The following is a 16605-nucleotide window of genomic DNA, read 5'->3' as shown; positions in this document are numbered from 1 at the left end:
GTGGCTGCCCAAGGGGGGGTGTCAAAGAAGAAAACTTGGTAAGTTGATGCACTATTTTGTGTACGATTAATTGTTTAGTTTGGATTTCAGATTATGTTTATAAAATTTGTGTACTTTTGTCGGGATGACAAAAGGACTAGGGAGGGGGTAATGTTAAGAAGCAGGGGTGCTAGCAAGGAGATACTGGAATATTCCCTGTGGTTCATGCATTATAAGTTGCCAGAGTTGCCGAGTAGCCTGCTATTATGAGTGAAGGTGTGTTGTAACATAATGCGTTAATCTTTATTTTTTCTCTCTGTAGTGTATCTCGATGATTGTTAAATTATGCAATTGAATTTTGGGTGTCTCAGATTTGGAACTGTTGTCGGTAGGGGCAACCAGAACAATCGAATAGTGAGGAAGGTTATAAATAGTCTGTGAACCTTGTACCCCAACTTTGGGCGATCGGTACCATTCAAGATGACCAATTCTAATAGTCATATTCTGAAAGATAGATATCTGATGATCACATTTTTGCATGCTAGCAAATTGGAATCGGTAGTTTACCTTCTACAAAGCCCATCAAAGGAGATGCCCCTAATGCACAGAATTACGTCAAATAAATCTGAAATTTTTTACCACAGTCGGATGAATTAGCCTAATACATTTGTGAAAGAATATGAAACAAAATATGCAGTTTTATTTTCTTTGTGATACATATTCTGTTGAAAATGAAGACATAAATTTTGTTAAAATTATTGTATTTTGGGAATACACTCACTGTTGGAAAGACTAATGTCTGGAGAATGTTGATGATCAACAGATTTTTCTAGTAATCGTCATCTTCATAATCATCATCATCATAAGCATGATCACATTCATTTTTCTGTCAGCACGTTCATCAGATGGCTGGTTCTCACATGTTAACAGTCTGCAGAGTTCCGAACATTTCAACCCATTAACAGCACAGCTACATTTGGGTGCTGTGCAAGATAGTTACTGTGAGTTTTTCTTTTCCTCTGATAATTTTCACCTCCCAACCATATGCACTGGGTGTTGGTACTTGTGGGTATTGTTCCAGACATCACCAGATACTTGTCTGAAAATTTGTACGAAAAATGTGTTTTTGCAAAGCATTACTGCTTGTCGTAAAAGGTGACTAAAAGGGTTGGCGGAGGGTTAGTGCCCCTCCCCGGAAAACAACTAACTAAAAACAAACAAACAAGAAGCCTCGGACAAGGACTGACCAAACAATGCTGACCAGGACCGGACGAAGGACTTGGTAATGGCAACATGGAATGTAAGAGGAGCGAATGATGAGGTGAAAGAGAGAGAAATTGTCCAGGTTCTTGAGGGTGCGAAAGTGGATGTATGTGGAATAACTGAAACAAAATGGTGAGGAGAAAATGTGAGAGAATGGGAGTATGGATGGGGTATATGTGCAGGAGTAGGTGAGAATGAGAGGGCAAAGGAAGGAGCATGTATAGTTGTGAGTAAAAGACGGAAGAAGAGCATAAGACAGTATGGATCACTTGGGTCAAGGACTGTGTGGGTAAAGTTGAAAGTTGGAATACAAATGTGGGTGATTGTGTGTGTGTATGCGCCAACGCAAGATCGTGCTAGCAGAGTGAGAGAAGAGTTCTGAACAAATGTGGAAGTGCGCATGGAAAAGTTTGGAAGGAATGAGGGAGTGTTTTTGATCAGTGATATTAATAGTAAAGTAGGGAATGTGAAGGTGATTGGAATAGTTGGTGAGTGGGGTGTGCCTGCTGAGATAGATGAGAATGGCAGTGCGTTAATGGACATTTGTGCTGGGAGGGGGTTGGTGATAGCCAATACCCTCTTCAGGCATAAAATGATCCACAGGTATACATGGCAAGTGATGAGAAGGGTGGGTGGTGAACTGAATGAAAGGAAGGCAATGACTGATTATGTGTGTGTGGATGAAAGGATGCGAAGATGTGTAATGGACGCAAGAGCTTATAGAAGTTAGGGGAGTGGACTTTCTGACACCACTACTTGGTGGTGGCCAGAATTAGGATCCAAGTAAGATGGAGAAATAGAAGAAGGGAAAGACGAGACGAAGGAGTAGTTGCAAGGAGAGTGGAAAGGTTACAAGAGGATGAAAAAAAGGCAGAGTATAAGAAAGAAGTGGAGGAACGATTGGGCAAATATGAATTGGAGCAGATGGGGGATGTGGAAGGTGTGTGCAGGATATTTACGGAAGAAATATGTGCAGCATGTGATGTGGTGTGTGGGAGGAAGAGAAGACGGAGGGGGGGTGCAAGGAACAGCGTGGTGGACTGAAGAGGTGAAACAGGCTGTGGCACAAAAGAAGAAAGCATACAATGAATGGATGAGACATAGGGGCATGGAAGAAGTTGAGAGGCGGAAGAGAGAGTTATAAGTAGAAAGAAAGAGAGAGGTGAAAAGATTAGTAAGAGAGAGTAAGAAGAGAGTGGATGAGGAATTTGGAAGGAATTTGAGTGTAAAGTGGAGGGACTGTAAGATAATGTTCTGGAAAGAGGTGAAGAGAGTAAGACAGGGTGGAAGTGAGGTTAGCAGGGGAGTGAAAGATAAAAATGGTAGATTACTAGTGGAGAAGGGAGAAAAAGTGAGCAGATAGAGAAAACACTTTAAGGAATTGTTGAACATGCAGGATGGAAGTAATGCGAGTATAAGTGGCTGGGGAATGGCTGGGAGAAGGGAGGTGAGAAGACAGGAAGAAATCAGTAGGATAGAAGTTGTGGAAGCAATGAAGAAAGTTAAATTGGGGAAAGCCCTAGGAATTGATGGAGTGTGTGGTGAAATGCTGAAGCATGGGGGAGAGATAGTAGTAGAATGGATGTGGAAGATGTGCAAATTGGCCTGGGACGAAGGTAGAGTCCTGGAGGATTGGAAGTCAGGTATAATTATTCCCTTGTACAAAGGAAAAGGGGAAAAAGAAGTGTGTGGTAATCATAGGGGCATTTGTCTTCTTAGTATAATAGGAAAAGTATATGGAAAGATACTTATTGACAGAGTTAGAGAAAGAACAGAGGAATTAGTTGGAGAAAAACAGGGAGGCTTTAGGAAGGGAAGAGGTTGTGTAGATCAGATATTCATTCTTAGATCTTTAGCGGAAAAGTTTCTAGAGAAGGGAAAGAAGTTGTATGCGGCTTTCATGGATCTGGAAAAAGCATATGACAGAGTAGATAGACAAGGATTGTGGAAAGTATTAAGAATATATGGAGTAGATGGGAAGTTATTGAATGCTGTGAAGAGTATGTATGATGGTGCTAAGGCTGCAGTGCATGTGGATGGTGAACTAAGTGAATTTTTCTCTTTGAAGGTTGGGTTGAAACAGGGATGTGTCATGTCTACATGGTTGTTCAATCTGAACATGGATCGGGTAATAAAAAAGGTACAAGGTAAGGTAGCGGATGTTGGAGTGGCCCTGGTGAGAGAGGATAGTGTTTGGAAACTCCCTGTACTGTTGTTTGCAGATGATACTGTGCTGTTGAGTGAAGACGAAGGGGAGCTGTAAGGCTTGGTGGATGAGTTTGGGAGAGTCTGTAAGAAACGGATTCTAAAGGTGAATGTAGGGAAGAGTAAAGTGATGGTCTTTGAGAGAGGTGAAGTCAGTGAATGTACAGCGAGGTTGGATGGTGAGGAATTGGAAAATGTGAGTACGTTTAAGTACTTGGGTAGTGTGATGAGTAAGGATGGAGGTTTGGAGGGTGAAGTGTTTGAAAGGGTACAGCAGGGAAGAAAGGCTCCTGGTTCTTTTGAAAGCAGTGATAAGAAACAGGGAAGTGAGCATGGAAGTGAAAAAGTTACTACATGACAGTATTGTGATACCAACTCTAACGTTTGGAAGTGGAGCTTGGACATTGCTGGAAGGACACAAGTCAAGAGTGAGAGCAGTGGAAATGAGTTATTTAAGAGGAGCCTGTGGAGTCACATGGAGAGACAGGCTGACGAATGAGGATTTAAAGGAGCATTGTGGTGTTGATGTGGATGTGATAGGAAGCGTTATGAGGAACACACTGAGGTGGTTTGGCCATGTGGAGAGGATGGAGGGTGAAAGACTGACGAAGAGAGTGTATGTGAATGAGGTGGAGGGGGGAAGAGGGAGGGGGAGGCCGAGGATGTGATGGAGGGATGGGATGGAGAGGTATAAGAGAGAGGGGTGTGTGAGTTGTGAGCAGGGCAGTGAAATGGGGGGACAGGGCGACGTGGAGACGATTTGTTTGTGGCCCCCCAAACGGGATTGAGGCATCTGGCAATAGATAGATAGAGATTACTGCAGGATGGTAGATGGTGTTGCTCATTATTTCTTTTTTGGATGCAAACATCCCATAGCTCAGTTCATTAACTATTTTCCATAGCAGTTTTTGATATTGCCTACAGATGAACGATTCTAGCCTGTCTTTAAGAGACTGGGATACTGTCCATTCTTTCCCAAGATCACAGAACATTTTCTGTAGCTGAATGTCATCTTTCGGCATTTTAACCCGTCACGTCCCGAGGTTTTCCGCACCTATGACATCCCCCAGTCCCGAGCCTTTTTGGAAAAATTTTTTTTTGCTAAAACTTCCGCTTAGGTCGAGAAACGAAGGAAAATCATAAAGAAAGTGGTTCCTGCGGTCTATAAGTGGTCCGTACAGGTGCGGTTCCCCCCGGCAGGTATCGTATTCTGTAATGGGCTGGATATGCGTTTACGTTTTCTGTGGTAAGGAATAATGGTAGAAACAACACACAACTCCTCTACATTTATTGAATTTGAACTAATAAACAATAACAGTAACAATATAATGGATTTCAGACACATATATATGAAAAATAAGCATTGTACCATCGCACGAGCATAGCGAGTTTGGTCCGAGTCGTAACATGCTATATGCTAAGTTTCTGGTATGAGTCAACCTATCATTTTTTCTACTTGTATACTTCTGTTTCAATGACAATTTACCAATTATAACTGTTTGTAAGTGTTTTCAGATGTTTTCATTCATTATGATGACATGCAGCATAAGTATAGCGCACATCAGCTTAGTAAGCGCACTCGCTATGACTCGTATTTCAACATACCAAATTGTTTTATCACTTTCCAATTATTTTCCCCTTTACATAGAACCTTTCCTCCACCACTGTAAAGGTTTTCAATTATTTTCATTCATTACGAGGGCATTTAGCGATATGCTAGCGCATATTCACGTAGCAACCACGATCTCAAACACTCGTGTTTCATCATCTACTTTATTTATTCACTCCAATTATAATTTCCCACTTACATTACACACGTTTACACCCCTAGAATGCACTGTACATACTTACTGCCATTATTTATTCAAGTGAGCGTGAGAATATCGCCTGAAAATACCCTCGCAGGGAATGTTTCGACATACATAATACTCACACACTTATATGCTAATTCACTCACACACTTATATACTAATTATTCACTTTATCACTTGCTGACTTTTATTTTGACTACTACGTGCCTTATTCATTCAACTGAACGTCAGGAATTCTTATCTTTATACACACGCTATGAATATTTGACTTAGAATATATATCATCACATACAATAATTTGAACTTATATTATACCCGTAAGAATGTCACATAATAATAATTATATAATTACGGGCCGTATTTATTGCACTGAGCGACAGAATATCGCATCATACAACCCTCTCTATGTAAGTTTCAACTTAGGGCAGATTTATATACTTACACACAATGTTTTCACTTATGTTCTACCCGTGGGCACTTTATACTAATATTTGGAGATCCACATGACTGATAATTTCACTGAGTGTCTGTCTGTCGCATTTCCCTCATAATTTCAGCGTCCTTTCGCATTCACACCATGCTAAAATTGCATCAACGTGTGATATTCACTAAAACATGGGTGAATACAGAGACCCACGTCACACTGCATGCACTCATAGCGGGTGTCCTTCCTCTGTGTCGTGAGTCTCACCTGGGAATTACTGCACACGTGACACCTGCGCTGGGGCCTAGGTCTGTTGGGCTGGGGAGGGATAGGAGTGGGGAAATGGCGGCCGGATATTCTCTGGGGAGTTTGGGCAATAGGGGCAGTGCGGGTGCGATGTTGGGGCCTTTCAACAGCATACTTTGCAAAGATTTCTCTTGCGAGCTCCCTCACAAACCCTTCAAATGTTTCCTGAACTCCTGTGGTCATGGCGTGAAGGTGGTGGCAATTCAGAGCAGTGATATCTAGCGAGTGAAAGAACAGTTTTTTATACCACTTCATCGTGGTCCTGGCACACTCTACCGTCGATATCATGGAGTCTGACTGGTCCACGAGGCGCATGTTTATATTGTAATCCATGACACACTCAGGTTTCCAAACACGACTCCTGCTCTCGCTACGGTAATCTACTGAATCAGTACGGTGCATCAAGGGGCGGTGAACCGTGGACAAGAGGCTTACTTCTCTGTTGTGGTTCCACATTGTTGCAAGGATGTTGTTGGCTTTGAAGAAGACAACCTCACTCCTTGCAAGTTTCCGCCCTACCTTGGCCATGTGACGCCGGTTCACCTTTACGGTTCCACAGACTCCCGTTTCATGTGTGTGAAGATAACGAGCAAGAAGAGGGCTAGTGTACCAGTTGTCGAGGTAGAGAACGTGACCGCGATGAAAGTAGTCTTGTATCATCGTCTTTACCACTGCTCCCGACAGTCCAATACTTCGATCTTCGATTATGTCTGTCTGTGCACCAGTGTACAAGACTGTGTCTTGCACGTATCCAGTCCTACAGTCACACATAACAAAGATCTTGAACCCAAAACGGTGCCTTTTGCTGGGTATATACTGTCTGAATGAAATATTGCCTCTCCACAACACGAGACTCTCGTCTATGACGAGATCTCTATAGGGATAGAATGAGGAACGAAAGGTTTGCCTGAGGTGATCAAAGACCAACCGAATTCGCCTCATTTTGTCAGTGTTGTTTGCATTTGCAGGGTCATGAGCATCATAAAAATGGAGGCGACTTAGAATTTGTTGAAACGTTACGGCTCATCACTTGACCAAATATGGGGGTAAACATAACAGGGTCCCTAGTCCAGTAAGCAGGAATTCTATTCTTTCTTATAATACCCATCAAAAGGACCAGGGCAAAAAATAAAAACATTTCTGGAAGGGAGACAGGGTAATCATAGATCATAGAATGCCTACTCCTGGTTCCCAATCTTTCACTTTCTAGGCGCTGGGCGCTTGCAAACAGGTTTGTTTGATAAACGATCTGCTCCACGAATGCCTCACTGAAAAACAGGTGGAAAAAATCCAACCTGGTGGAATTACTGTGAATACCTGGTGCAATGCAGCCAGATCGCCCTTGCTCAGTGAAGGGGTGAATGAGGGGAGAAAAATCACTCCCATCCTCCCAATCCCACGACACAAATCCCTCGTCCCCATCAGCCCCATCACCGCCGAGGAGATCCTGGTTGGGGAGGTGGGGGAGAAGGAGTACGGAGGGCTTCCCCACTGTCACTCCTCTTCCCTCTGCCTTTACCCTTTCCCTTTCCCTTACCCTTACGGCCTTGAGGAACATTAGGGGGCTGTGGGGATGAAATAGTAGAATATTGGGGAGCAGAAGACGTGCTGGGGAGTGGTTCCTCCCCACCTTCCCCCTCCATTACCACACCACGTGCTCTCTCACGCAACCTATCTCGACCAAGTGTTAGGGGATATTGGGGAGCATAAGACGTGCTTTGGAGTGGTTCCTCCCCACCTTCCCCCTCCCTCACAACCCCACGTGATAAGGAACGCACCCGCACTGGCCCACGTGATACACTCTGCCGCCTCACACTACGTAGGGAGAGCAATGACTCACTCACGTCACTCTCACTTTCCCTAATCCCAGGACTTTCCATTTCACTCCCCACTCCCTCCACTTGACTTCCTAGCTCCCCAAACAGAATGCTAGGCCCATACCTGCTCATACGATGTAGTGTGCGCTCTGGGCCACAATGTGTAATGACCTCCCGTCCATACCACGTGGCAGCACGTCCCACGGCTCTGTCCTCGTCCTCGACCTCGAATTCTCCTTCCAAATCACGCTGGGGATAGGGATAGGATATACCACGTGCCTTCTTTGTCTCCTGCCCCTCTCTAGCAGCACGGTAAGTCACGTACTGCCGCTTCCTGGGTGACGGAACTTCCTTGTCACTGATGGTGGTTTCTTCCTCCTCTGGCTGCACATAATCTTTGTCCATCTCCTCGTCATCCAGTGGGGAATCACTGTCGCTGGTAAAGGTGTCCAGGACGACTTGAATCTCGCTGTCTGAGAGACCTCTCTTAGCCATGTCTGAGCAGGACCGTGGCTACCAGGTGAGTGGACGAGTGGCGGGCTAGCGCGGGTCGCGCGGGGTCGCCGAGTGTCCCCGCCTGGTGGCAGGTAGGGGAAGGTCAGGCGAGGGTACGTACTGCAAATCAAGCGCGAAATTTGAAAATTGTCGAAATTATGCACATTGCAATTGCACGACGTACTGGTACGTCGCCGGGACTGGCAAATGCAAATCGTTGCAACGTACCCATACGTCGACGGGACAGGGCGGGTTAAAGGCGCTCAGCTTCTCACCTCCAGCAAATATGGTGACTGGGTCACATGCAGTAAAATTGTGCATTTCAATAATTTCCTCACAAACTGTTTCACCTAGAATCCTAGCGATTTTCTGTACCTCTGTGTATTTCAATCTAGCCTGGGTTCCATTTTTCCAATAAAGTGAAGGAGGAATGTTTTTATCGAAGGTTAGTAGCAAAAGGAACACATCTGTATAATCTGAAACGATGATAATTGTCTTGAAACCACAGGTCGCTGCATGAGCTGAGTGTAAAAGGATACGTGTGTCAGCCTCTTCTTGGGTTGTCTTTAGCTCTGCCACAGTGTCACAACTTTGGACGTTTATCCGATGACAGATATCATTGCATGTGACAAATAAAATTTTGCCATTTACTTTGTTGACATGTCTCTCCTGCTTCCATTCAAAAGCATGGAACTGAAAGAGAGAAGTGTTGCTGCTTGTGGCGTAAGAATTTTTCTCCACTGTACAACAAGCTGTTTGGATTGAATGTTTTTGAATTCTGTGCTACTGGATGTAGATTAGCGTAACTGTCTCTCAGCATTTTTGATAGAGTTTTCATTATAAACACCAAAGACAACATCTAATCTGTCACTGTTTGATGCTTCATGAAGGGCCTTTGACAAAACCAAAGATGCAATGTCTCCAATGATTTACTTCTCTCCTTTTATCTTGTAAACAACAGCCATTCCATCTGCTATGCATGCAGATGATGGAGGAATCTCTTCTTGTTCAGATACATATTTTGTAACTCCTTGGAAAGTACAGACTTGGCCGTTTTCCTCGGCAGGCCATCAGCTGTAGTAGGCGACCATGGCAAGGGACCTAGTGTGAATTTTAAAATCTCCTTCATGTCAAGTTCCTGTATCTGTGCCATCATTAGCATATTGCCAAAGAGTCAAGTGGTTGCTCTCAGAATGTCTGCCATTGGTTTTCAGTCTCTTGGTTTTTCAGGTTTCACTGAAAGTCTTAACCTTCATTCTGGGAAGATCATGGAATTTGATCAATGGAGGACTGGTCTCCAGTCTTATCACTTTGAAGTTCACGTAAGCATTTTCACCACGATTATGTGCTTCTTTTAGATCTGCTGCAACATTATCTGGAGCTACAGTGGCACTTACAATGTTGACATGCTCGCTTGATTCTTTGAAAGTAATCACCAAGTCACCAACGACACTAGTCACTGAACAAACAGCAGTTTCATCTTTCCGCATTCGTGGCTTGTGCAGACCAGCATGCTGCATGTCTGGTTTGTTTAGCTGACCTATCTCATGCAGCATCCCGACGTAAGTACTTCTGTACTCTGCAGTAAGGTAGTAGTATCTGAAGCACCAGCATTCAAACTAAAGTGAAAAGTTCCGTTCCATCTGCATTTTTGGTGTCTTTCTTGACTGTTCTTCTGTTGCCTGGCATCAGGGATGCAACCAAATATACTGAAGTCTCCTATCTGAACAGTAAACCAGCTTTCTTTGAAACTGTCATAGACATCTGGATTTGTGTCAGACAAGTTAGACATTTCAGCAAAATACACACTAAGATACCGTGCATAGTTGACTTTGTCATGCGCAAAGCACCATGGAATCATTGAACGGATGCATGCCATGTGGAGCTTCCAATTTCCCTCCCTAGTAGGCCGTAGCAGACCAAGCAATACAGTGACAATGTCAATGTAGCTCATCCAGAATTCTGACAAGCGCCAATGTCATGTTGAAGAAAATCTATGCATGATGCAAAGTAATGACGCAAACCATCAAGTTTCGCATTTGACATCGTCTGTTCATACATCTCTGAGCAAAGATTTTCATGAAGGTCATGAATAATTTATAGTCCCTCTTCAATGTGTGGTGTATGATTTTGTTCCATCCATGGGACGAATTCCTTGAAGACAATGTGGAGTAAGGTTTCATATATACTTTGTGGGTTCTCGCTGTTCTCTTGTACTGGCGGCCTTCCAGGACACCAGCAACTGATCCTTCCGCAACAATAGCAGCTTCTATTATAATGTCTTTCAACCTGTCATCTTAAAACCGTTTTCCAACAATGGAAAGTAGATTGCACATAGAATGGAATGCTCCTATCTGCAAGATTGCATTCTTGAATCTGTCAGCATGTTTCCACACAATCTCTACAGCCTTAGGATAGATTGCCTGATCAAACACAACTACTATATTGGAAAGGTTGAGGGTGTTCTTGATCTACACTGAGTGCTTTAATATTCCATGTAAGGTTTCCATATCAGTTGCTGGGGCATTTGTAGTTGGGAGATATCCTGTGTTAGCATTTGTCACTGTCAGGTCTCTTCTCATGACAATATTGACACTTGTCTTTCCCATCACTTGTTCATTGTCTCCTTCGACCTGTTTTGTAAGCATTCATACAAGATTCTTCTTGTGTGCCTCAGCAGTCACATTAGTTCTATCACAGTCGACACTTTTGAGGTTAGGAGGACTGACTTGTTTCCCTGGTACATAGACAGTCAAGGGGTCCTTCTGTTCCTGTTTTTTTGAATAGCTGGAAGAGGAGGCTTCTATGGCTTTGATACAAGTATCTGTGGCTGAACAGTTATATCTAACTCTGTGAGACGATCCCTCTCCTGTCAGGGTCTCCTCTTGTTGATCAATGTTTTCTCATGCAAGAGTTGTAAATACATGATCTTTTATATTTTCTCGCAGGATAAAGTTATCTGTAGTACCAGTGAGCTTTAGCAGGCACAGGGCAGTTTAATTTACTACTGTAGTTGTATATGACACTCCATGACCAAGCCTGTTCAAAATCCGGATAAGCTTAACATTGCCGGTCAGTGCCTTTACAGCAGATGGCAGAAGAACATATGTAGGTGGAACTTGAGATCCCCCACTCACTGCATATATAAGATCCTGAGCAAGTGAGTCTACTAGCAGTGAACTTAGTTTTCAGGATTGTTTGGAAGGCACATCTCCACTGATCAGCGCAAAAAAGAACTTTCCTACATTTTCTGGGATTTTCACACTACTAGTTAGGGCTGAGGGTAGAAATGGTCATTGTCTATTTTCATCCTGGTCTTTTATAACAGATCTTAGGTGTCACGCTGCTCACTCCGATGTCTGCTGAACATTAGAGTACAGTTTTCCCAAAGTATTTTCAGCTTGCTCTTCAGCTGCTGATTTTCACGAGACAGGTCATAGGCAGTTAAGCTGTATAGAAATACCAAGAGCTTTCCCATTTCATCGGCAAATATATGAAGCATGTCTCCTAGATCAGCTTTAAGTTTCCTTTGAAAGTGTGTCATAGTGGACTCTCGTATTTCCACTCCAAGGGACAGCATGCGGTCTTGTAACACACTTGTAAGCTCTGCTAGTTTCATAACTGTAGGTGGTTTAACCCGCCCCATCCCGGCCGATTTTCCACCACTGACCCCCCCCCCCCCCAATCCCGACCAATTTTGGAAAAAAAATTTTTTGGTTCAAACCTCCACATTTGATGAGAAACATCGAAAATTCATAGAGAAATAGCTCACCTGAGGTTTAAAATACACTATACAGGTAGCAGTACCCCTTACCTTACTGTGTTTTCTATCAGGGTGGCTCCTAAGAAAACGAGTTCTATGGGAGGGTAACTATTCCACGCAACTCATAAACGGTATTTATTTATTTATTTGGTACGAATTTATATGTAGTACGAGAGTATATTGGAAAACACACTGTAATATAGGCAATATAAGCATTGTTTAACTCATCAGACACATCAACATACCTGATCTTTTTTGGCAACATTATCTGATCAACATTTCTGACTGTTTCTTCCTCTAATGGTACATAAACTTTGTCCTTCACATTGTCATCGATTGGGGATTCACTCTGGCCTTGAATTTCTTACCGCGGCACGACATGTCTTTACTGGCCAGGTCACTGGTAACAGGTGAATTGCCGAGACAATGGCATGCGGGGGGAGGGGAGGTCATGCAGGGTAAGGCATTGACCCTGCCTGGCATCTTGTAGAGGAAGGTGTCCCATGTATATGTACCAATAATCACTCGCAAAAATTGAAAATTGTGCAAATTAGAGACCTTGCCATTGCTCCGTGTTTATATTTGTCAATGGGAGTCAGTGACAAAACGTGTGGACGTAAATATATGTCAACGGGAGTCGGTGGGTTAAACACTTCACATCGGATATACTGCAACAAGTGGTCATAGGCATCCTCTTCAGCCTCCTTGTACTTGTAATCAGAGTCCTCAGGATCTTATAGAGTGCATGTGTCAGTACCGTCTTCTATGCCATTTAAGTTGGTATAAAGTCTGCAGCAGGACTTATGATACTATGTCTGCTGCTGCAACAAGCTCTCTTGAGTCAAGAGCTAGAATTCTGGTGTCATTACAGTTTGTGCCACTTCTGGTATCTTGAGTCTGCTTGTAATTCAACACATTTTATCAGAGGCTCTCTGGTTCTTGGCCCTTTTATGTATTGTGTTGCCTTTGCCGGTGGGCAAAATATACAAGTTTTATCTAAAACTCTTGAGGCTGAGGCCTGCTTCCTTGCGGGACATCCCTTCACCTGTAAAAGGGAGCCGTCATCTTTGCCTTCAGGTTCATCCAAAGCACGCTTCATAGTGAACATCTGGCGACATTTTCTATGCTTATACTTCTGGCACATCTCCCTCTCCTACTGTTGCAGAAATGTCCAGTAGCGGTATGTGCTGTCTTATTCTGGCAGCTCTAAGAAGAGTGTCCCAAGAAACATAGTCTCTTAATGATAAGAGATCACTGTGTGGAACATCGTTGCCAGAATGGATTATGCATGCCTTCTCTGTATGCTGAACCATTTCAGGGTGCAGAGTAACGTTCACTCATGCACCTGATAAGACACAAGATAATTAAAGAAATGAGACATTAATGAAATTAGCATATGCTGCGGTATGCACAGGTAAGCCAAGTAAATATGTCACAAAATTTGTTGATTCATATCACATTCCTGGGAAGTATATTTATTTAAGGCTTCTGAGAATGCTAGACGCTACGTGGCAGTATATTGTAGGGGGTCAAAGTTGGCGCTGTTTTCCATGACAACTGTCAGTTGGATTCTACTGATACTTGAGTCTTATCTAATATACATTCCTTGATGTTAAAATGTTTGACGTTTCGTAAACGGAATGACTGTGACAAAGAGAATGCATTTAGAGACCACCAACCTTTGGTGATGTCAGGCTCATTTATTATTCAGTGGATTTTGATAAAATTTTGCATTGTGTCTCCTATAACCAACACTCCACTCAACAAAACATGAATTACAAACAACACAATGATCATTAAAAGTGAGTTAAACCCACATGTGCACACCCACCCATCAACTCTATTTTCCGAATCTTCAGAAAACAGATTTTCGACACAAATTTGCAGCTGTCTAACCAGTGTAAGCTACCTGTTTGGGATTGCTATCATGCACATTCTCAATGCCTATGGGTAGATCTTTGAAATGAAACAAATAAACCTTGTTCACCTTTCGTGGTACTGACCACACCAGGTACCTCACAGTTTCTATAGGATGGGGGAAAGAATAGAGGAGGTTCAGTCAGTTTTACTTGTGGCCTTGTGAAGTTAGTGCAGCTCTGGAGTTGTGAAGCGGACAATGTAATTACGTGGCAAATAAAGACAACGAAATTGAGAGGCAAGTGTTATTACGACGCCTGAGTTGATCTTGTGTACATTGAAAGGCTGACCTTATGAGAATTATCCACTGGGCAATGTCCTTCCCATACTGAACTACTGCTGTTGGAGCCTGTAGCAGTGTGGGACGAGGACTTAAAAATCTAAATATGTGAAAAAAATCACTTCCCTAAATATTAGAAAAAAATCCAAAAATAACAATATATGAAAAAAGTCCAAATCTGTGAAAAAATAACTTCAGTTTAAATGTATGAAAATTAAAATTTAAGTATGTGAATGATAAAAAAAATTAAATATATGAAAAATCACTTCAGATTTAAATCAACAAAAAATCACATATCTAAATATGTTAATGACCATAATATATAAATCTATGGAAAAATAGCTACACATCTAACTATAAAAAAACCTGTCATAAGATCACCAATAACCCTAGCTCGGTTACGGTTTCAGTTTGGACCCACGTTAATAAAGTATTTTTTATTGAAGATTCCCTCACTTATAATTCTCCAAAGTTACGTCCTTTCCTCCTGGCACCCTGATTTCCGTTTCAGGTACCATTTTTGCTCTACGTGCTAAGTTTGATTTTCCCAGGATGATTACACGTCCAGTTTTTTTTCTCAGGCAAAACTTCACCTATACTTACCTAACTAACAAACTAACATAACTTGGTACCCAGGAAACAAAGCTATCCTAACCTAGACTTTCCTGCGTAAGGAATAGAGCAAAAATGGGACAGAGAAGGGAAAACATTCTCCTGGAATACCAAGGCCTGTATTCTCGTAGGATAAGAAAGCTCCTTAACCCCTTTTCCTCAACGACTTATTTTGCTTTTTACACCTTACTGTCCTTGTTTGTGTTATATAATTACTTATAACATCACCATACTCTTCATAAATAACTTACAAAGGATTTTGACTACCCATATTAAAAAATAGATCGCTATGGAGGAAATGTTAGGGAGCTTCCTTAACCGACGAGAATACGGACCCGTGTGTATTTCTGCATCCCTCTATAAAGTGTCATAATACTCACAGAACTCTTTATGAGCAGGTCAGTGCGATTTCTACGTTGGGCAGAGCACCTACTTTCCACTACCACTGACGATAATAGCTCAGAAAAACAGTCCTGTTTCTCCTGCTGTGGATAGGGGGTAAGTATGCTGAAGAGAATGATCAAAACAAAATGAAAAACACTCATTACGCCCAGATATCCGTGGGCAAATAGCCTTCACTAACAGTAATTCAGTGACTTCCGTTTTTAAAGTGAAAAATTTATGTGAGTAGTGACACTTAATTTAGGGGTCTGAAGACTGGAAACTTGGAGGACTAAGGAGAATTATGATTAATGCAAGTAGCTAGTAGTAGTAGTAGCTTAATAGAGGTAATAATAGTAACAGTGGTGGTGGTAGTAATAGTAGCAGTAGTAACAGTGGTGGTGGTAGTAATAGTAGCAGTAGTTACAATGCTGGTGGTAGCAATAGTAGCAATGGTGAAGATAGCAAATGCAGAGTACTAAGAAGAAGAATTATGGTTAATGGAAGTAATTAGTAGTAGTAGGAGAGGTAATATTAGTAAAAGTGGTGGTGGTAGTAACAGTAGTAGTAGTAGCACTGTTGGTGATAGCAATAATAGTAGTAGTAGTAGTAGTAGTAGTAGTAGCTATATTGGTGGTGGCAGTAGTAGTGGTAGTAATATTGGTGGTGGTGGTAGCAGTAATAGTAGTAATATTGGTGGTGATGGTAGTAGTAATAGTAGTAGTTGCAGCAGTAGTAGCGTATTCATCAAGATGATGTACGCGACCTCACTGCGAAAATGCTACATCAAAAGTGCCAAGATGTCACCACAGAGCCAGCTCTGCTGCCTCTACACGGTGAGCACTTCATACACAGAACAGCAAACACATCAAATGATGCAAGAGTGGATGTCAGTCCTCGAAGTTTCTGGAAACTTGGGCAAAGGGGTTTCTTCGATTTTGGGATATTTGATCCTCTGGCAGCATGTCTCTGCGAAGTGTCTCGAGGTTGCACACAAGAGGAGTGAACAGGAAACAAACTATCAAAAAAGGATCCAGCATGTGGATCACGGTCGATTCACTGCCCTTGTTTTCACAGCATCAGGTGGGATGGGTCCACAGGCGGTGAGATTCTCCTCGAAACTGGCTCAGGTTCTTTCTGAGAAGAAGCATCAACCTCAGAGTTCAGTTATGACCTGGATTAGATGTCGACTGTCATTCTCCCTCATGAAGTATGCACTCCTATGATGTCAGGACTCAATATTATAATAATACAACTCATAGCATGATGGATAGATAGATAGTAGATAGGAGCACCAGCCAAGGTGTGGGAATTGGAAATGTGTCAGCGAGAGTTGACCAAAGGAGATGTGT

The 16605-nt window shown here is 42.5% G+C and overlaps 1 protein-coding gene across 1 annotated transcript in view; it reads left to right on the top strand.

Annotated features, from left to right (window-relative positions):
- Positions 1-15374, top strand: part of LOC145398712 (uncharacterized) — a 35200-nt gene extending 19826 nt beyond the window's left edge. Inside the window, exon 3 of the mRNA XM_080271513.1 lies at positions 15271-15374. Coding sequence (XP_080127639.1) covers positions 15271-15374 — 104 coding nt within the window. The remainder of the gene's footprint in view (positions 1-15270) is intronic.
- The last annotated feature ends 1231 nt before the right edge of the window (positions 15375-16605 follow it).

The sequence above is a fragment of the Coenobita brevimanus genome, chromosome 46 (assembly GCF_032717465.1).
Source record: "Coenobita brevimanus isolate Jiangsu-jjx chromosome 46, ASM3271746v2, whole genome shotgun sequence".
NCBI lineage: Eukaryota > Metazoa > Arthropoda > Malacostraca > Decapoda > Coenobitidae > Coenobita > Coenobita brevimanus.
This window is presented reverse-complemented; position numbering and strand designations above follow the sequence as displayed.